This window comes from Aegilops tauschii, chromosome 1 (assembly GCF_002575655.3).
Source record: "Aegilops tauschii subsp. strangulata cultivar AL8/78 chromosome 1, Aet v6.0, whole genome shotgun sequence".
NCBI lineage: Eukaryota > Viridiplantae > Streptophyta > Magnoliopsida > Poales > Poaceae > Aegilops > Aegilops tauschii.
This window is the reverse complement of record NC_053035.3, coordinates 83,143,310-83,164,071: the sequence shown is the minus strand read 5'-3', so window position 1 is coordinate 83,164,071 and position 20,762 is coordinate 83,143,310. Positions and strand designations below refer to the sequence as shown.

Genomic DNA, 20,762 nt, shown 5'->3' with positions numbered 1-20,762 from the left:
AGCCCGGGGGTGCTTTAGGTCATGGCATAGACGGTTGCTTCGGATTAGCTTCCTTAACAAATTCCTGCAAGATCATTGCTTTATAGCGATCTAAAAGGTCTTATTCAATTTCATAAGCTTAGCGCACCTTCGTGAATCCACCAAATCATGTACTCATTTGGCTGTAACAACGAAACTTTCGTTTGGTAAACATTTCAATCTGGGAATTATGTGCAGTTCTTTTCTTTGCATCGTAATAAAGTCGTAGATAGACCGCATGGGTTAGGTTAGGTCTAGGACCTATAATCCGGCAATGTTCAAAGTTCAAATCACAGTAGTAACGGGGAAACCCATCCGTAAAAGGAGAGCCGCGGTGAGTGCCACGCATCCCGGCCGTCAGATGAGAGAGACGGACGTCCCAAATCTCTCCACAGCGGTAACGGCAGCGGCCCGGGCTAACCACCCCTACACGACGTGCGCTTCGGCGCTTCGCCTCCGCTTCGAGTTCGACACCGCGCACACGCACACGCACACGCACACGCACGGCCGCTCTGTTTCCTCCTCCGTTCCGTTACGCGGCCTCGTTGATCTCCTCGGAAGACTTGGACTTGTCTTCAATTCCTTCGCTTTCCCACCCGACTCCTCTGCCGTGCCTCCTCTACGCGTGCGTGCTGGTCGCAGGCAGCTCCGGGGGGAGACCAGACCAGACGACCTCGCCCGCCCGCCGCCGGAGGGAGGGAGCCTGCTCGCCCGCCCCGCCTCCCTGCCTCCTCCTCCCGGCCCGCGCCGGGCATTGGGATCTCGCGGCTCGCCCCCCGCGCCACCCCGCCCAAACCCTAGCCGCCGCCAGGGGAGGGTCGCGTCGCGGCAGCAGGATCCAACGGTACGGAACTGGCGCCCCGCTCTGCTCCTCCCTGTGCGCAGCTCGATTCCTCCTCGTGGGTTTCGGTTCGAGCTATAAACGAGCCGGGGAAACGGTGGTGCTCGTTTGTTTCGGCTGGCGATGGCACCGCGGATTGTACGGTGCTGCGCGCTAGAGGATTATCTTATCTTAGCTATGCTACCAATTGATTGAATTCCTTGCTGCGCTATCGCGTGCTGCCACCGCTTCTTCTTCTTTTCTTGCCTTGGCGCGTGTTTAGCTGGTTTTGCGTGAGCAATCAAGTACATGCTTCCGCTGTTGGGCGTCGAGAAACCGAGCGAGGGTAGCATGCGCGACATTGCTTTGCGGGAATCCTAAGTTGTTATTGCACCATTGATGAGATCACGGCATTTGATTTGGTGATTCATTAATGCATCATGAACATAGTTCGATAAAGCATCTAGCCTCTGCATCAGGTCGGGGCATGCCATGCACATATGGTAGCTGAAGTGAACAATTGTTTGTTCATCATTTGCCTGGGCAGGCATGCTGGTGTCGGTTTGATTATGATTATAGTTGCTGTTGATGAAATCGCTGGGTAGTTTCGGTAATGGTTCCCTAGGAACATTGCCAACTTCACGGATTTACAGTTCTGTTTCCTTCTTTCTTTGCGTTGATGGAAATTGAAATCGATGGGTAGTTACATAAATGGTTCCATACGAACATTGCCAACTTCACGGATTTACAATTCATTGTGGGTTTCCTTCTTGTTTTGTGTTGATGAAATCGCTGGGTAGTCACATAAATCGTTCCCTACGAACATTGCCAACTTCACGGATTTACAATTCATCGTGGGTTTCCTTCTTGTTTTGTGTCCATGAAACCGCTGGGTAGTCACATAAATCGTTGCCTACGAACATTGCCAACTTCCCGGATTTACAGTTCATCGTGGGTTTCCTTCTTTTTTGTGGCATTGGCTCCCAAAACTGATTAACCTAAAACTTTTGTTGCATGGATACTTCCATGAATCTGGCATTCCCAAACAGCATATGTCTGGATGTTCCCTAACGACATATGTGGGGATAGAGGACTACTAGTTTTCCTTTATCTTTTTTAAAATATGGGGTTACTTGGGGGTATTTTTGGCTAAATACATTCCAATAAGAGGCCATTTCAGGCCCAAAGCAAACTATCCCTTTGCCTCAAACCCTAGCCAAACATTGAGTTAGAGCATATCAGTTTGGAGCACGCCGCCGCCGCTGGCTGCAGCTGTCGCCGCCGCTCCACGGCTCCACCAGCCGTCGTTTGCCTCTTCTGGACACCTCCCACGCCGCTTCTTCCGGTGCTATTTCATAGGTAAGCTCTGCGGTGTCAAGCATTAAATTGTGTAATTCATAGTTACCAGATCTGCTTGTTATATGGTCGATCCCTGATCTCGATCGATAGATCTACATCAGGGTTCGAATTCAGAGCAATTCGTTCCCAAGTTGACTCCCGATTTGTGACCTTCATGGACCCAAGTCGATCATTATGTCAATAGTTCGTGCTGCTGCCATCACTGCCCGGATCTGCCACTTCCTTTGCCGCTTTATAGTCCTTGTTCGGTCATTGTTCGAACACATCTATGACCGCCGCGTCGGTGCTTTCCTTGAGGAGAAGCAAAGGTAGTTGTCACGATGGGTAGGAGCAGCAGGGAGGCATCACGGTAGGAGCAGCATGGGCGACAGAGGTCTGCAAAGAGCTGGATGGAGGTGGAGCTGGCATGGTACATCAGAAGGGGGCAGAGGAGATGGGGGAAAATCAATGGAGCATGTGGCTGCGGGTTGAAGATAGCTCAGTGCCTGAAAGCTGATGAGAGCGCTTGTTTGTGAGTACTTGTGATTTTTCGTAGCTGGTTCGGCCCAATCAACATGTGATAGGCATTTTTCTTCTCCATTTTACTCTGTCATGAAATCAATGGAAGTTTTCTTAGCGCTTGTGAGTCCATGTACTCCAGCTCCGATTTGCGGACCCAATCCTCAAGTCGTGAATCGTAGATGTATACCTTCTGATGCACTTGCTCTTTGGTCTTAAGACTAAACATGTGCAAATTCACCAGACGGACTCAAAGAAATCAGGGGAGTTGCTCTATTTGCAGGAACATCAAACACAACTCATATTGTAGTTGAGAAAAAACACATCTGAAGTAGAGTCAGCTGCATTTTTGCAGGAACCAAACACAACCACATTATATCTACTCATGAGTCATGAACTCCTTGCCGCTGTGGGTCTTCAACATGTCCGTATCAATCCTTAGTCCTGAATGAGGAGATCTGTATGCTCCATTTTCACTGCTAAACAACATCCAATTGGATCCTGGTGTGCTGTCTATGTAATTGGCTTTTCAGGTTCTTTGCTAGTTTCTAGTGCATTGCTCTGTTTTTAAAGAATTATAGGCTTGCTATTTGTTAGTTGTTTTAGTATGTTTGATACACAATTTGTTGATCTCTTTCCATTAGGGGTGAAGAAGATTTTTTCTTTTAACTGAATGTCAATTTTTCTTTCTTTCTGTTATCTGCCACATGATAGATGATACTAAAATATTTGAGTTATTTATTAATCCCTCTGTCCCTACATAAGGTCTTTTTGGCCTTCTCATGTTCTCCAAAAGACCTCAACAATTGATTGCAACCACAACACATTAGTAAAAGATGCTCCAAAATAATATCATGATTGTTGTTACACTATCTAGTACTTCTGTTTTCAAAGGTTTAATCTTATTATTTTATATTTTTTAACATGTGGTCAAAGTTGACTGCACGACAAAAGGATTTCTATTTTAAGACTGAGAACTAGTGGGTTGTATCTACTACCTGACATATCTGAAGCACTGATCATACTCGCTCCTTTTGTTCAGTTTAGCTGTTGCTCTTTAACAGATAGCTTCCCTCCCTTCAAGTGGATTGTTTCAATTTCTTTCTATTATTAAATTGACCTGGAAGTCCCTTGATAAATGATCTACTAATTCTTTGGATGTTGTATTCTTCTGTATAATCAGTGAGACACTTTCTTGAACATAAGGAAAGTTTGGTGGTAGCAGTCATTCTAAAGGTTTTTTGTATTCTGAACTCATTGTGTATAATGTGGACAGCTATATCTTTGGTTGCCTTTTAGATTCATATTGTATAGTTATGCATCAAAGATTCTTCCTCGAGTTAATTATTTCTGTATTTCTTTTTCTTATGGATTTCTTGCGGATCCCTCCTCTGTTGATTATGTGACATTTACTGTTGAATGCTGGATTTTGTGTTCTGAGTAGCTATTCTTCTTGCTGATAGAAAGTATACCATGTTGTATTTCAGTTACTGGACATTGATTATGCTTGGTGGATGAGGATGTCACAATAAAGAGGGTGGGGGGTTCGATAAGGTTCTTGAAGCTGTCCAGTGAGGGTTTAGAGTTGTTGCCTTTGAAGACTATAACCCATGCTAGTGAATAAATTGAAAAGGGAAGGTGGCTGGTGAACTTGAGTTAAGACATGTCCAAATCTACTCCTGTTAAAGCAAGCAAGAATTCTGAATTGAAGAAATCTACAGCCATCTTAACAATAGCAAATGGCCATGCTTGTAAGAAGGATGCAATTGGTGGAGAGCATCCTGTCCATGACATCAAGTCCACTGGCACTTGGATCTGTAGAAATTTGGCCTGTAAAGCTGTTGTAACAGCTGAAGATTCTTTCTGCAAGAGGTGCTCATGTTGTATTTGCCATCAGTTTGATGACAATAAAGATCCTAGTCTATGGTTGGTTTGTGCATCTGAAAATGACGACAAACAGTGCTGTGGTTCTTCTTGCCATATCGAGTGTGCCCTCCAACAAAAGCGGGTGGGATGCTTTGATCTTCAAAAAATTATTCATCTTGATGGGAGTTATTCATGTGCTTCATGTGGGAAGATATCTGGGATACTAGGGTAAGTACATGTTCATTTTATTCTGTAGATCTCGTTGTCTTCATCATGCTTCTCATTTGCTTCTTGTCCTTGCTTCATTATTGCATCGTTAGTCCCTTGGACTAAAATGAAGTTACTTCGGAATATATAGCCATATTATTTTGAGTTAAATTATCTCATATCATAGTGCTGTTCAAAGTAGCTAGTAGCTAATTTGGAATAGTTATATGCACTTGTTTCTTTGACAAGTCGCAGGTCTTATTGTTAACCCATACATGATTTTCTCAGTTAGAAATCTGTGAAGGAAAAGGAAGCCAGATTTTCTGTATCATTATTTATAGTCAGCATGCACCGTCTTTCTTTGGGACGGTATTAACACATACCATTCAACTCAACTAATAATTGGGAACATGCCAGCTGTCTTTGCATTGGCCCTATGAGCTGGCCCTCCAGTATATGTAACATCCTTTTACTCCAGAAGCAATCGTCTCCTGTTAGTACAAATGATAAAATGATTGGGCTTGACAAATACCTGAAGCTGTCTTTTCATATGAAGCAAAATAATTAGAGGAGGAAATTTGGACGAGTTGTAGCATGCATAATACTCTATACCCAGCATATTTCCTTTTCTGAAGTTACACATCTCAGTGTTACTTCCTACAATTTCACCACAAATTCTACTTCGTACCAATACATGCATGTAATAATTAAATATATTAGTTTTGGTTTGTTTGAAATAACTGTCATGTTTTATGTTTCTTAGCATCAATTTGCAGCTAGTATTCACTTGTGACATTATTGAAAATTTGAAATGCTTGTTATGTTTTCCATGATTATTGATCAATTTGTAAAGTTGACATGAATGCTACTGTCTGGCAGTTATTGGAAAAGGCAATTAGTGATTGCAAAGCAGGCTCGCCGAGTTGATATACTCTGCCACCGCATCTATGTGAGTTATCAGTTGTTGGAGGGTACGAGCTGTCATACAGAATTGCATAACATTATTCAAGATGCAAAAGCAAAACTTGAATGTGAGGTCGGTCCACTTGATGGAATGTCGGCAAAGATGGCACGTGGTATCGTAAGCAGGTTATCTGGTGGTAGTAATATACTGAAACTTTGCTCTCTAGCGATTCAAAAAGTTGATGAGTTGTTGAGTTCTCCATCTCCAGGCTTGCATCTTCGAGGTAATGACCTTCCTTGAATAAATACAAGGTTCTATACTGCCATAATAATTGTCATGGTGATTCTGCATAATTGTCATGGTTCTATACTTGTTTGTTTTGCAGGTTCATTACCAGCTGCGTGCAGATTCAAATTCGTAGATATTACATCATCTTCCCTTGTTATCATCCTAAAAGAAACTAAATTAGCATCATCGGACACCATCAAAGGTTATAAGCTATGGTACTGGAAGAGCAGAGAGCAACCAAGCATGGATGAGCCTGTTATTTTGTCAAGAGATGAAAGAAAAATACTTGTTTATAACCTCGCCACATGCACAGAATATTCCTTCAGAATCATATCATTCACAGATGCTGATGCGACCATTGGGCATTCCGAGTCTAAATGTTATACTGCGAGCAAGGAGGTATTTGTCAAATCTGTGACCCAGAAGGCCACGGGAATATGCCCGCAGGCGCAGACAACGGATAGGAGCCAGGCTTGTATGTCCACTGGATTTAGGATCCGAGATGCTGGGAAGATCTTGCGGCGAGCTTGGGCTGAAGAAGGCTGTTTTGAGGATATGTACGAAGGTTCATGTGACATAAGTGCCACAGAAGCAGACCAGGCAGAGAACAGTGAACAGGGTCATATGTTATCTGGTGCATGTCGCAAACTTCAGTTCAATGCATTTTCTGTCCCTGACCTAAATGCACCCATGCCCATGGACATGGACTCTTCCCCTGAGAAGAGCTATGATTTAAATAACAGACTTTTAAGATCAAATGACAGTGGTGGCTCAGAGGCTTGCGAGGCAGTCAGGAGCGCGGAGCCGGCTGCTGTTGAATCTCGACCAGGAGGCAAGGCAAAGCAGCCCAATGGTGCTCAGAATGAAAGCTGTGAGCAGGATGGAGTTTCAGCCATCTGCCGCCAAAAGCAACTTCTGAAAAGGCCTAGAGTGCTGGATGAGGACTATGAGTACTGTGTGAAGGTGATACGGTGGCTGGAGTGTGACGGGCACATAGAGACTGATTTCAGATTGAAGTTTTTGACTTGGCTGAGTCTAAGATCGACTGAGAATGAGCATAGGGTTGTGAACACATTCATCAAAACACTAATCAAAGAACCAAGCAGTCTGGCTGAGCAGCTTGTTGATTCTTTCGGAGAGATGATAAACTGCAAGAGACCAAAAGTAGGTTTCGGCAGTGAGCTATGGCATTTGGACAAACAATAACAATTCAAGAGTTCCCTAACTCATTGGTATCCTATAGTTTTTCCGATCAAGGGCAGTGAATCCCAGAATGAGAATGAGGGGGTTAGGTTCATAAACTTGATAATCATCGCATCGACCCAGCCGTCAGATTATTACCATACCTTATAAGTTCAGATCAGAACGTGCACAATTTTCTTGAGAGTCATCATTTCGGCCGTACCATACCTTATAAGTTCAGATCGGAACATGCACAATTTTCTTGAGAGTCGTCATTTCGAGCCTATGGGATTAGGATATTTGATTTACTTAGAAATTCCTATCTTCTTGATTCTACTTAGGAAAATCATTTAGGCGGAAAATAGATTGCATTGAAAGATTCCTGTTCCACCTGTAAGTAGTGGAAACAATTTTATATTCTCATTGGTTTAGTACTCTCTATATTCTGTCAGAGCCCTGGAAAAATCTTATATGATGTCATGTATGGCTTACATCTGCTTGGTACCTATTTTTCAGTATGGGTGATTTTTTGGTACTGGATGTTGGCTAGGATATATTTGGCTGGTATAAATGTTTGGTATTACCTGTTTTTGGTTTATTAGGCCCACGTGTATCCCTAAATCGGTAATTTTGACCAACATAATTTGGGTTATATATTACAAAAATTATTCCATTAGAAATTTCGAATGGTCTATTTTCTAATGGTATAACTTTTGTGATGCACTATATTTCATATTACATTGGTAAAATTGACAACCTAGAGATACTAGTAGAATGCCCGTGCGTTGCCACGGCCATTTGAAATATTTTGTTGGAGTTCTATATATAAATATAATGCATGTTAAATTTCACATGTATAGAAAAAATAGCAACAATGGTAATAATTGAAAACTACTTTTCTACATGGGAAACTTTCAATCTATTCATCTTTAAACATGGTAGTACGAAGAACATCGGAGATAATAGAAATTAAAAACCACCTAGCGACGACTACATATACTGGAGCGAGACGAAGGTGTGCAGCTGTCATTGCCCCTCCCTCGCTGGAGCCGCGCAAGCCTTATTATAGTTGACAGTCGAGAAGTCGTCGTGCTAAGGCCACATAGCACAAGGGCACCAGAGCAACAAGCATCGCCCGATGAAGAAAGTCGTAGATCGGAAGAATCAAACCTGTAAACATCCAAATGAAGATGAACCCAGCGCCGCCGTCATCGCCCCTCCCTCGCTGGAGCTGCGCAAACCTTATTATAGTTGACAGTCAAGAAATCGTCGTGCTAAGGCCACATAGCACAAGGGCACCAGAGCAACAACCATCACCCAATGAAGAAAGTCGTAGAACGGAAGAATCAAACCTGTAAACATCCAAATGAAGATGAACACAGACCAGATCCAAAAAGATCCACCGAAGACCTGCACCAACCGAATCCCGCGAGATCCGATGGAGACACACCTCCGCGCGCCCTCCGACGATGCTAGACGCACCACCGGGATATGGATAGAACGTGGGAGACATTATTCCTACCAAGGGACATCGCCGCGGAACATTGCGCGCAGATGGATCACAAGTTCCCTTTTTCAGAAGGTAAATCATGAGCACATTAATCTTCTCGGAAGGTATAATTTGGTGTGCACCCATATAGAAACAACAAAAGTGGCTCTCAACTATATCAAATATAGGCCTGCTAAAATACAACACCCACTCAAGAGGGAAGTCGCACAACTTGATGATTCAAGATGCTATCATTGAAGCTATTCTTGTCTGTACTACAAAACAAAGATCAAGGCAATTAAAACTAATACCAGATCATGAGTGTGTAAGACAATATATATGCTGTGTTCAAACCCCAATTTTTCATGGCTTGCAAGCAATTCGCAGAACATCCATCGAACATTGCCATGGAGTTAGATATCTCCTACACTGTCAGATTTTTTAAATCTCATACTACCACCTCCAATTGATGATTTAGGCCCTGTTTGATAGCTCTGTATTTTCTAAGTATTCTGGAAATACTATAGTTTTTAGGATTACCATGGTTTTAATTACTTTGAGGCCCTGTTTGATAGCAAAGTATTTTTTAAGTATTCTTAGAATACTGCACTTTTTTTACTTACCATGGTTTTATTTATCGTGCTTCTTACAGAACCTGGTTATCATTCCAAATTTCAATGATCAGAATGTACTGAATGAAAGGGAGATAAGAGTGAAATCTATGCGTGCTTAAATTTCAATCAAACTTTCTCCACACAACAGCAGACTCCAGCATGGTTGGTTACTAAGAAACCAATTCAATAAAGTACATCAACTTATAAACGGAAAGGGTAATCCATAACTGAATCAGGCAAAGCATTACGAACGAGGCGGACTGGTGGAGCTAAAGAAAAGGTACATACTGCCTCAAACTGCCGGATGTGCAGAGCTCCGTGATGATGTTAATTGTCTTCTTATCCTCATCAATACATGAGGCAAACAACTTCTCAATGTTCTTGTGCCTCAGCATCTTCAACAGACGGATCTCCGTATTCAGTTGTGCCATCTTCTCTGAGGAACCCATGACAGAATCATCGTGTTTGGCACCATGCAACCTATGGACTTCTCTGAGGAAATGGTCGACCCCGAATCTATGGACTTTTTATCTACTCAATTTCAAAATGGTTCGAACAGGTAATAATATACTATCCAGTATATAACTCCAAACGGCTAGATCCTAGAGCATTCAAATACATCATTTATGCCCAACAAGTGATATTATTGCATATAAGAAATGAGAACCAAAAAAAGCATAATACATTTGGAGGAGCATGGCCAATGTTGTGCAACAATAACACTGCATGCTTGCAACCTATCAGGAAAAAGCATAATACATTTGTTTGTGTTCACGCTATAGGAAAAAGCACAATACAATTGTTTGTGTTCACGCATGACTATAAATTGCCATCAATGCTTTTTTCAGAAAAACATATTCAGGAACACACTCCAGTAAAATGCCCACATGCTCAACTTTGATTGAGGAAGATATGCTCACATGCAGCTACGGTAAACATCTATGTGTTCAGTCAGAAGAAAAATCAAGGGTAACTTAATAGATAGTTAGGCACACTTGGTCCATCACCAAGCGTATTCATGGCACAATTATCTAGGCAAGGGCAGTGTAAAGTATGACCATCCAAAGCAAGGGGATAACAAAAGAACGAACCTCTCCAACATACACCACAGAAAGGATGCCCACATGAAGCAGCACCCATTGACTCACGTGGACAACTTTCGAAGCAAATCCCACACATAAGTTGTTAAAGGATAGATAAGTAATATAAGAAGTGGAGTTTATATGCATATGACCTACATGTACGGGAATGTTTTCATTAGCATGCCTAGTCTAGAACATAAAAGGGTGCAAGCCCATCCCTTTGCCGCAAGCACTCAAAATAACAAGCCTACTGTTCAACATTTTCTCCAGTAAAATACAGGTTGCCAGGCAGGTCATACTAATTCCACGGGTTACAAAATATACTGGCAATCCAATAATATAAACATCAAGAAGAAATCCTTAACGGGAAAGCAAGAAGAAATCGACCGATCTGGGACAATTCGAAGCAGCAGTCCTTAACGGGGTTGAAGCAGCAGCCTTCCCCTCGTGCTCATCATCGCCTCCATGGCCTGCACACAGCCACCACCGTCACTCGGCCTGCTGCTGCTGCTGCTGCTAAAACAACAACAACAGCAATCACCACCAATTAGCCTAGTAAATCCAAAAATCCAATTGTGATGAAACAACATGTCCATATCATGTGACTGCTGCAAACTGGACCCTTTTTTTGATACGCACATGGCTGCTGCAATACAAGCACACACAATAAAAGACATCTTGTAGTAGGAGGCAGGGAGGGTTGGAGCAGAGCATCTTCTCCATGGACCTCCTCTCTCTCCCACATGCCCTTGAATTCCTTGACACAATACAAGCAGACATCAGATGTTGGAGATGAAGAAAAAGACAAGGGTAGGGGAGGAAGGATTGGTACCTACCCTGGTCGAGGGGAGTTTCATCTCCATGGCATCCCACGGAGGGAGGCTCGAGGATGGCGGGCGTCCTTGGAGCTTGAGGAAGAACCGATCGTCCTCGAGCAGGACAAATTCATCCAGGAGACAGAGCTGCGCGTGGGGGCTGGGTAGGCGTCGGAGATGAACCGCCGGAGTCGCCGGAGTTGGAGGCGACCGAAGCCCTTGCCACCGGGGAGCGGCGAATCCAGCCGGATGGGTGAACACAGCGGCGCGAGGCGAGCACAGAAGGAGTGTGATGCGCGCCGCAGGAATCGACCGGACGAGATCTAGATGGCGGCGGCGGAGAGAGAGTTGGGTGAGTGGGTGCGGGTGCGTGGAGAGGGCGGCGGTGGTTGGGTGGCGCCCGCGGAGGAGTGGAGTGGAGGCCGGCCGGGGTTGGGAAGGGGATGGAGGTGTGCGGCGGCGGCGTGAGGAACCGTAGCGCGTGCCGCGACTCGTGCGAGGAGAGAGAGGGAGCGGCTCGCTGGTCACAGCGTTTTTCTTTTGGACGGGAGATCGGGACGGGTGTTTCATGCGGGCTGGTTTTTTTTGCAGTGCGTGTGTGTGGGTGGGGAGTGGGAGGTGAGACAAAAATAAACCGAACGAAAATTAACCCGACGAAAGTGGTGGGACTATTCAACCAACTCGTCCATTAGGAGCAGAGATGTGCAAGACCTATAAATCAAGAAGAAGAATGGGGTATACTCCCCAAACCAGCCTGGCGCTTGGTGTGATGCCGTTTCCGGATATTGGGGGTTCTGGTGTCCCTTTTGCTGCAGACGTTGTGATGCGCCTGCCGGGATTGCTGGCTGTATCATCCATTGTTTTCCTTTTTATAACCTCCCTCTTTATTAGCTTGTGATAATAGTTGGTTCAGGAGGAGCTTCCTCCCTCCAGCTTCACGGTTGCAATGCAATATGGAAGCAGTGATTGAAAGTCACGTGCAGTATGGTAGCAGTCATTGAAAATCGCAGCCACAACCCCTGAGGATCTGCCACCATACCTCAGCTCCAGATTATTAGAGTTTATGACTACTCTGTTGCAACCAGCCAATATGTGCGAGCTGGAGCCCGTACTTCATGGCTAGAGTTTGTGTTTTTTTTTAAATAGTACAGACGCAAGCGCTTATACATACGTACATACATTCATCCCAGTGAACACGCACACTCTATCCTTATAAGCATCTTTGGGAGAAGGAGCCGGCATCAACACCTAGCTTGATGTAGCCACTCGGAGGTTTGGACCATCCTCCTTTCTTTGCCATAGCCTTTGTGGAATAGGCAGCCGTGTAGTTTGGCACAGCACACAAGAACTCGAATGACTCGGTCTGTGTCTGCCCTTCGTGCACTAGTTTATGACTTCCCCACTATCAGGCACCAACGGCAAATAGCTCGCGGCTGTTTCCCAGCCCGAGCATTGCACAACACAAGCTTGAGTAGATAGGTGGAGAAGAATTCCAGAGCAGCCTCACCCGCTCTGTCACTAGCACATGCCCTATCAATCAAATCTTCAACTCCTACCAGTCTCCAAACTTTCTTTGCCTTGCAACGCTGCAGGAGAACTGTGACGCACGTCCTTCCTGTCCCTGCCCACAAGCCGGTCATTGAGGCGAAACTTTATGATCATGTAACGATTTATGAAATATGGCAGCTCAGACAAGCTCAACACACGTCCTGGTTTGTTAGACCCCTCATATTTAGAGTCATATTTTAACCAGAATTTTCGCTAATAAAATACACTCCCTTCGTCCTATATAAGAGCGTTATTGACATCACACTAGTGTCAAAAACACTCCTATACTATGAAACGGAGGGAGTACAAGTTATACATAACAAAAATAATATCATCAAAAACTATGTTCAAATACAAATCCAAATGACATAATTTTTTATCACATGTATTAACAGTTTGTTAGTTAAATCTGTGATCAAAATTTGGCATAAAATACGGAGGGGACCAATAAACCAGGACGGAAAACAAAATGGCCATTGCGTTATGGTGAGCATCCCAATGAATGAATGAGTAAACGTATATGCCTCGAGGGGGCACAACAAGCAGGGCCTTCAAATATTCCTATGTGCAAGCCTTTTTGTTCACGGCAAATCCGTTCTTACGAATGATCTCATAACAAGGGATTCAGATGTGTAGAACCACCAGACGCCTTCGACCTATCAAACTGCCGAAACACTTTCAGCCAAGGACAACATTCAACACCATGACCTCCTGCTATTATGGTCACGCGGCTGCTGGCAACTGGCAGACTGCTTCGGCCTTCGGGGATGCGTCAACTACATATTTGGAGACGCAATTCAAACAATCATTTATGAGCACCCAACCCAGCATGATGTCAGGTTGGAATCAAGCAGCAACTGGCAACTGGCAGACTGCTTCGGCCTTCGGGGATGCGCCAACTACATATTTGGAGACGCAATTCAAACAATTATTTATGAGCACCCAACCCAGCATGATGTCAGGTTGGAATCAAGCAGCACCGTCTGCGACACTGAGACAGATGCTCCCACGAAAAACAAGCTCAACGAACTCTTTCCTGCAGAAATGTGACAACATGATGCAGGCTTGACTGTTCTTTTTCAATTTGTCAGTCACTGTCCCAGTCCTCGTCGGTATTCTTCTTCGTTCGGCTGGTTCTGCCACCACGCATCCAGTTGTCGCCGGTATCCTCCTCCCTGCTGCTCTTGTAATTAGGAAAATTCACCTTCGGGGCACTCGAGCTCGTCTCTTCCTTGTAATCTGCTCCCCACACCTCATCATCTTCACTGTCTGAAACGTCATCCTCGCTGTCATCAGAAACACTAACTGCATTCTTTGGGGTCCGGCTGGGGCTTCTGGAGGCCCCAGGCATGTAATTCTGCCTGTGACTGGAACTACTCCTGTCATGTCGCATGCTGTCAAATCGCCGAGGATGTTCATCAGGTATATGCCTCTCCTTGTCGAAGCAAACCATACTATCCCTGCCATCATCAGTGTCCCAGTCCTCGCCTGATGCCTCAGTATCATCATCCAACCTGCTCGAACCTGATGTTCTTCTGTTGTTTTTGTTCTCTCTCCTGTATCTTCCCTGGCTTCTATCCTCAGCATCTGAGTTATCATACCTTCTCCCGAAACCCCTGCGCTCACCCACATCCTCACCTGACGCCTCTATCTCACTGTCATCATCCCATCTCCTTGTATCTGTTGCCCATTTATTGTTGTCGTTATCTCTCCTGTATCTTCCCTGGGTTCTATCATCGGCATCTGAGTTGTCATAGCTTCTATTGAAACCCCTCCGCTCACCCATCATCTCTTCTCTGTAGCGATACTGCAGCCTTGAAGTTTCTTCTTTCTCTGCTGCCTCCTCTTCCTCCCATTGCTTCTCTGCTGCATTCTCTATTTCTGCAATGAAGTTGTCAAGCTCCTCCTGGTCGCTATCCTCAGCTGGCTCAACATCTGCTTCTTTTAATTCCGTAGTCCCAGCAGTAGGTTGTTTATCCCCATGGAAGACATAGGGAGTACCTTGCTGCTCGTCTATGGCTCGGAAAAATCTCGAGGCAACTCGCTGGATGCTGGCCATGGCAACTGGGTCCTCTGGGTTAATACCTTTGCGACGAAGTTGTGTCTCTATTTTCTTGATATTTAGTTTCTGTGACTCAAGAGCCTGCTCATATCTAGCCTTGAATAAAGCCTGTAATAAGGATACGGATAGCAAACTCCATTATCCATAGCACAAAGCCAACAATATACCCAAAATTAGTAGAAAATGGACATAGCCCAAAACATTAAGAATCAATATTAAATTCTGGTTGAACTATCAACTGAAAAGGTCAGAGCAATCGATAGTAGTTTCAAAGTTCCATACATATAGGGTGTATGATCCAAAGCTAAACGAGAAGCTAAATGAGAACTACAAACATTTTTAACTGCAAGGGACTGACCTTCCGTTTGGTAAGCGTGTTAAAAGGTATGAGGTTCTTTGGTTGACGGTAGTTCCTTCCACGAAACATGATAATTGTTTTGGTATTGTGAATGTTAACCACTATACCACCACTCAATCTTGTCAGCATTGATGCCATTTCCTTAATTTTTTCCTTCGGGAAATTGTCACAGCAAACTTGCACTGTCTCATGGAATTTCCAGTGCATGTGCATGTTTTGAACAACACCTCCAAAGACTCCACGAACTCCAACAGGGACATAGTTTCTATTTCTGAATCCAATCTTCTTGTAAGCCTGTAGCTGCTCAGCTGTTAACAGCTCTGGATCATGACGAGGAGCTGGTAGGTCTGGTAGTTCATACTTCTTGAGCTTTTGTAGAAGTAGAGCAACTTTTTTCTTGGCCTGCATAAAGTTAACCAGATAGCTAGGTAAGCCAGTGAATTCACTATTATAAATTACCATCTGACTAAAATAAAATGATTAAAATCAAGACTATAACACAAGTTGAGTAAAGAGAAATATGCTAAATAACATATATTTTACTTAGCCAGATCCCCATAGAGAAGGAATGGATGATGAGGTGAGTAATACCCAATTCAGATAGGACTTTTTGCAGATCAAGCACAAAAAAGGGGAAAGGTGTGGAAATCTGATTTCCTGATAGATCTAGAAAATGTAATTTCTTTTCATTACGTGCTTCAATGCAGCAACTAGATAATTGTTTTCTTTAAATTACGGAGAATAATACGTTTATGACCAAGATTTCATTAAGAATGTAAGCATTATATAAGTTATGATGTGTCTTCTTTTTCATCGGGAGCAGGAATGCCCCAATAGACTTATAATATCACTACATCAGGTCTAGTGTATCGATGTCAGATATTTATATGAGAACCAAACTGTATAGAATAATTGGCATAAGCAATAAGTCATTTTAGCCCTTTTACTTGTGAAACCATACAGACGGTGGTAACCATTTATGTGCAGACATCAGGAGTGACATGGGAAGCCACAGAACTTAAATTTCTAGCGGAGTTAGCTGATGTGTTCTGATGAGAGCTAGCCTTTACTATCTATATCAAAATTTCTAGTTTACAGGCATATAGTTGGATTTGACAATCGCAAGATAGCGACTTAATTCTTTCAGTTCAACAAAGTCCCTGACAACATAATCTTGACTGTCAAAGTCAAGTCCCAACAACGTAATGATACCATCTTCTTTCTTTGATTCATTAATACATCTGAACAAATTTCACAATGCAAATGCTTCACACCCTTTCGTTTAGCATTGACAATGGCAAAACATCTTCAATCCCTTTCAAAAAGCCACACAGTGAGCAAATGTCACCATAAATTACAGCAGTTCAAAACAGCATATCTTGTTTCATGGTAGAAAAGGAGACGGATCACAGCGAGATGGCCCAAGCACCATGGCCAGAGCATTTCGCCGGCGCCGAAGGGGGATAGGGGGGAGGAGGAAATGGCGCCTCACTTACCCTCCGCATGCTGTGGATGAGCCTCTCGTCCTCGGTCATGAGCTTCTTTCGGAGCTTGACCGCGTGGCGCAGCTCCTTCTGCGTGCGGCCGGTCTCCCTCCCCATCCGCTTCTCCACCTTGCTCCGTATGCTCCTCCCCTTGCTCGTCGACATCAGCCGACGGCATACCCCTCCGCCTCCAGCGCCCGCCGGCACTAACGCGGCTGATATTGAGGCCGCGGCCGCCTCGCCCCCTCCTCCCCACGCCTTGAAGCCCACGGAGCTAATCGACGGGGCGCACCTCCGGTGGAGCGACGAAGAGGCTGCCTTCGGGAGGGTCCGGCGGAGGCTTCTCAGAGCCCACATGCTCGGTCGGCCGCGTCGCCTGGCCGCCGGTAGTTCTGGAAGGCGGCGGCGGCGGCGAGTAGGCGGAATGGGGGAGGGTTTAGCAGGCGGCGCGGGCGGTAAACCCTGGGCTGGTCTCCGGCTGCAGCTGCACGAGCTTTTACCATCCGTTGGATGTGCTGCTGTCCACGTGGAGGAGCCTCCACCGTCAGCCTGCCAGTTGGTTGTAAGAATACAGCATTACACTGTAGTCCTCCAAAATAACGCGATTACGTGTTTGACCATCAGACTATTTTTCCTTCAAAAAACACCCAAAAGGCAACTTATTTTTATAATTATGAAAAGTATAGAATACAATGAAAACAACAAGGCATAAAATGACCGGCAAAAATAAAATTACATCAAAAATTATATTCTTTGTACTGCACAAAAACAAACTTGAAAATGCACTGAACTAGCAGTAAGAGAAAAGGATTGCTATACTCCCTCCGTTCCTAGATATAAGGCTTTTAGAGATTTTAAATTTTAATACGGACTAGATATGAAGCAAAATGAGTGAATCTATACTTTAAAATACGTCTATCTACATTCATATGTAGTCCGTATTGAAATTTTTAAAAAATCTTATGTTTGAAAACGAAGGGAGTACTAGATTCTGAAGATCGCAATAGTCACTCACGATCAGAAACGAGATCTAACAACAATTGAAACAGGACACGCCCCAAGCCCTCAAAATTCTGGGCCCACCCAAATAAGTTGCAGCTCATTTAGCCATAGCCATAAATAATTTTTGTAGATTCAAATATAGTTCATTTCCCCAAAAATGTTTGAGTTTTAAATTTTTGGTAATTTTTTTGAAAAATATTTACGTTTCAACAGTTCACTTTTTCAACAGAATGTTCGCATTTGATATTCTTTTGAGATCTAGCGTTGTTGTTTTAGTTCTTTAATATTGTAGCCCTCGTCAGCTCTAGTGGCCAACATCTTGCGGTCTCCAACGAAAGGGACGTGGTTCGCATCTTCACAAGCGCACTTTCTTTTTAGGCATTTTCGATATGTGTTGGTACAACATCCGCTAATGAGCCTACTAGCGTGGCTCCAGTGTGTGATTTGACAACTATTTATCATGAAACGCAATATATATAGGAGGTCCCGTTGAGGACCAAAACCTCGTCCTGCCTATTTTGCTTCTGATCAAGCCAGTGAGGGACACGACTTTGTGATGATTCCTAGCTATTCGCATATTCCTCTAGGCCCCATCACCCGATTGAGAATTTGTGAGTCGCGGGAGGCACGAGTTGCGCCACCAATGCCGACACTCCGATCTCTAGCCCCTAGCGCTGGTCGGTCAGGCACAACCAGACCACACCGTCGAGCACCTCCGCGTGACGAGAGTCCACTCCATAGTCTCCACATCGTGTCATGGTGGAGCGCCCGCTCATGGACCGAGTTGCTTTGATCTAGATGATCCAAGCTACTCCTTATTCTCTACTAATTCTCTACTAGATGACTCAGTTGCATCATTAGCACAAAGACCAACCACAACCAGGAAAGTTAAGCAAGCTATGGGCGTCACGTATAGCGACATCATCGTGCCCGAGTCTTGTGTCGGTCGCTTTACCAGTCGTATAACAACCACTTCCCTTTACACGTCGGGCCGACTAGAGCAGTAAGCGAACATAAACGACAAATGCTTTCACATACTCCCGTGGCATATGATTAAAGTTGGACGCTGACAGTGATATGAATGTCGCTTATCGACAAGCCACATTACACTAGGAATAAGCTGAAGGGTAGGTAACTGCCATACGAAAGCACTGCGGCATGGATTGGTTAGGTCCGAGCCTTCCGAGCTGCCGGTCTTTATCACTCATGGATCCGGCCCAGGGTCCTCCGTCTCGCTTCGATGCCACATCTTGCGCGTTGTTCCACACGTTTTGGATGAGCCCTTGTCGGACTGGCAATGTTGTTCGGTTCCTATCGGCCTAATTTGTTTGCGCGAAAGGGTCCGCGCATGCGCCAAACTCGGCGTGTTTCATGCCTAGCCTTGTTGTGTGGGGTTGTGAGGGCTTGGCTGGCCGGTTATGTTTGTGTACGCCCGTCGGCGTGCTGCATGCCCAAGCATTGCACAACGTTTTACACGGGATTTGCATGTCCGGACCCTTGTCGTCACATGCCCTAGCTGGCTAGCGCTTGTGGGGCGCTTTGATGGGTTGTACATAAGAGTAAACATCAACCCACTCCCTTTGTAAGTTGGACCGACCAGAGCAATAAATGGACACAAAGGACAGATGCTTTCCAACGCTCCCGTGGTATAGGATCAAAGCAAGGGACAGTCGTAGTGATACAAATGCCGCTTATCGACACCCAAATTTGATGTAGGGTGGAACCCTATACGGCCGATCTTTCACGAAAGGAGCGGATCCCTCGAAGAACACGAAGAACACACGGGGAATCACAAGGGAAAACACAAGAGGAACTCTCAAACCAACAAGATATAGTCACACATGTGCTAGATCCTCGGAACACAAGAGGAGAAACAAGATCCAAAGTCAACAAAGGACGATACAAGAGGTAACCGGTTCTTCTCCGTGAGGAGGTCTTGATGGGGCCACCCAAGAGGGGGTCTTGAATCCAAGGGGATCTTCTCCATAGAGGGGCCGCGGTCTCTCTCGTGGAGTAGATCCGTAATGGATGAGCAAAGCTCTATCTCACATATGAGCTAAACCAATGCTAACCCTAACTAGGAGGTGGTGGAGGAGTATATATAGTCTAGGTCCACGAAGGGGTAAGCGAGAGAGAGGATACATGGGCCTCGGGCCCGAACACTGTGCGCAGACAGGTACCGGACGTCCGCTGGGGGCCGGTCGTCCAGTGGCTCGTGGGCGTCCGGACGTCCGGTAGTCTCCGGACTTCCGCTAATTCGGCTCGGGTGTCGTGGCACCGGCCGTCCGGTGGGGCCGGTCATCCGCTCGCTGGGAGGTGTGGCCGGTCGTCCGGTCCTGGACGGACGTCCGCTCGCTGTAGCCTGGTACTTGGCACAGGTTTGCTTCAGGTGCCGGACGTCCGGTCCCGACCGGTCGTCTGGTGGCTGGAGTTTTTTCGGCAGCTCTTCTTCTTGTACTTCACGGTCGGTGTCCTCGCCGTCTTGTCCATGGTCTTCCTCCTTATTCCTGGTCATGCATAGCACATATATTTGAGGTAGTAACCATGTCTCACATGTGGAAAGTGACGGTTCGGAGAGGAGCGAGTTCACCTTGTGTCCAATGGCGTATAGTCGAGGTCTCATCTTATGTACCCTTGGGTCATGGGGAGTGGTCGAAGTGGACATGGGGATGATCGTAGGATGCTCTGCATCATCTCCCCTCCCTTGGGAAAGATCCGACCTCGGATCGAAAACCTCATCACCATGGAAACGGTTGTCGTGGACGGACTTGTAGTAGGACGAAGTGGAAGACATTGCGCAATCCAAGTACTCCAAGGTGTCTCCGGAGTGGTATACATGCAAAAAGAGCAAACACAAGCGACACTCGGAAATACAATGGTTATCGCACACAAAGTGTCCATCATGTACGAATGAGTCCATGAGGCAAGATTTTTCGTGACAAAGCACATGAAGCTTAGCAAGATGATATAGAATGATATGCAAAGCATTCATGGGAGCAAAAACATTCATTGTGCACACAAATGTGTTGTAAATATGATCAAGGCAACCACGGTGCAAAATGATGTCACAGTGAGACGGGTTATCAATAGCATGAGTATGTCAATGGATGCTCAATATGATTATGTTATCATGCAATTGATGGTAGGCAATGGGATCATTATGTAT

General features: G+C 45.0%; 2 protein-coding genes and 1 long non-coding RNA gene across 5 annotated transcripts; 1 reads left to right on the top strand and 2 right to left on the bottom strand.

Annotated features, from left to right (window-relative positions):
• The first annotated feature begins 481 nt into the window (after positions 1-481).
• LOC109762593 (VIN3-like protein 1) lies at positions 482-7,677 on the top strand. 3 transcript variants are annotated; one of them, XM_020321462.4, is made up of 4 exons: positions 482-862; positions 4,183-4,789; positions 5,648-5,955; positions 6,058-7,677. In XM_020321462.4, exons 2-4 carry the CDS (start codon positions 4,359-4,361, stop codon positions 7,164-7,166), a joined length of 1,848 nt encoding a protein of 615 aa, XP_020177051.1. In that variant the 5' UTR covers positions 482-862; positions 4,183-4,358; the 3' UTR covers positions 7,167-7,677. The 3 variants fall into 3 exon arrangements, with proteins under 3 accessions (XP_020177051.1, XP_040254969.1, XP_073364882.1); XM_040399035.3 differs by having other exon boundaries at positions 827-2,197; XM_073508781.1 differs by lacking the exon at positions 482-862 and adding an exon at positions 2,492-3,228.
• A 271-nt stretch (positions 7,678-7,948) lies between these two features.
• Positions 7,949-11,649, bottom strand: LOC109762598 (uncharacterized). The gene is made up of 4 exons (XR_002232753.4): positions 11,164-11,649; positions 10,967-11,084; positions 8,495-10,843; positions 7,949-8,373 (listed from the first exon to the last, which is right to left on the bottom strand). It is a non-coding gene; the product is annotated as an uncharacterized lncRNA (long non-coding RNA).
• A 1,372-nt stretch (positions 11,650-13,021) lies between these two features.
• On the bottom strand, positions 13,022-17,076 carry LOC109762599 (CRM-domain containing factor CFM9, mitochondrial). The gene is made up of 3 exons (XM_020321473.4): positions 16,607-17,076; positions 15,111-15,512; positions 13,022-14,860 (listed from the first exon to the last, which is right to left on the bottom strand). The coding sequence occupies exons 1-3, from the start codon at positions 16,949-16,951 to the stop codon at positions 13,778-13,780; spliced, it is 1,830 nt and encodes a 609-aa protein (XP_020177062.1). The 5' UTR covers positions 16,952-17,076; the 3' UTR covers positions 13,022-13,777.
• Between the last annotated feature and the right edge of the window lie 3,686 nt (positions 17,077-20,762).

What these genes read in the sequence shown, in the direction of transcription:
- LOC109762593 (XM_020321462.4), top strand. Translation starts at nt 4,359, where the DNA reads ATGTCCAAATCTACTCCTGTTAAAGCAAGCAAGAATTCTGAATTGAAG. An exon ending in AAGATATCTGGGATACTAGG is followed by an intron (nt 4,790 to 5,647) that starts GTAAGTACATGT and finishes ACTGTCTGGCAG; the next exon opens with TTATTGGAAAAGGCAATTAG. An exon ending in TCCAGGCTTGCATCTTCGAG is followed by an intron (nt 5,956 to 6,057) that starts GTAATGACCTTC and finishes TTTGTTTTGCAG; the next exon opens with GTTCATTACCAGCTGCGTGC.
- LOC109762599 (XM_020321473.4), bottom strand. Translation starts at nt 16,951, where the DNA reads ATGTGGGCTCTGAGAAGCCTCCGCCGGACCCTCCCGAAGGCAGCCTCT. An exon ending in TCATCCACAGCATGCGGAGG is followed by an intron (nt 15,513 to 16,606) that starts GTAAGTGAGGCG and finishes AACTTTATGCAG; the next exon opens with GCCAAGAAAAAAGTTGCTCT. An exon ending in ACACGCTTACCAAACGGAAG is followed by an intron (nt 14,861 to 15,110) that starts GTCAGTCCCTTG and finishes TCCTTATTACAG; the next exon opens with GCTTTATTCAAGGCTAGATA.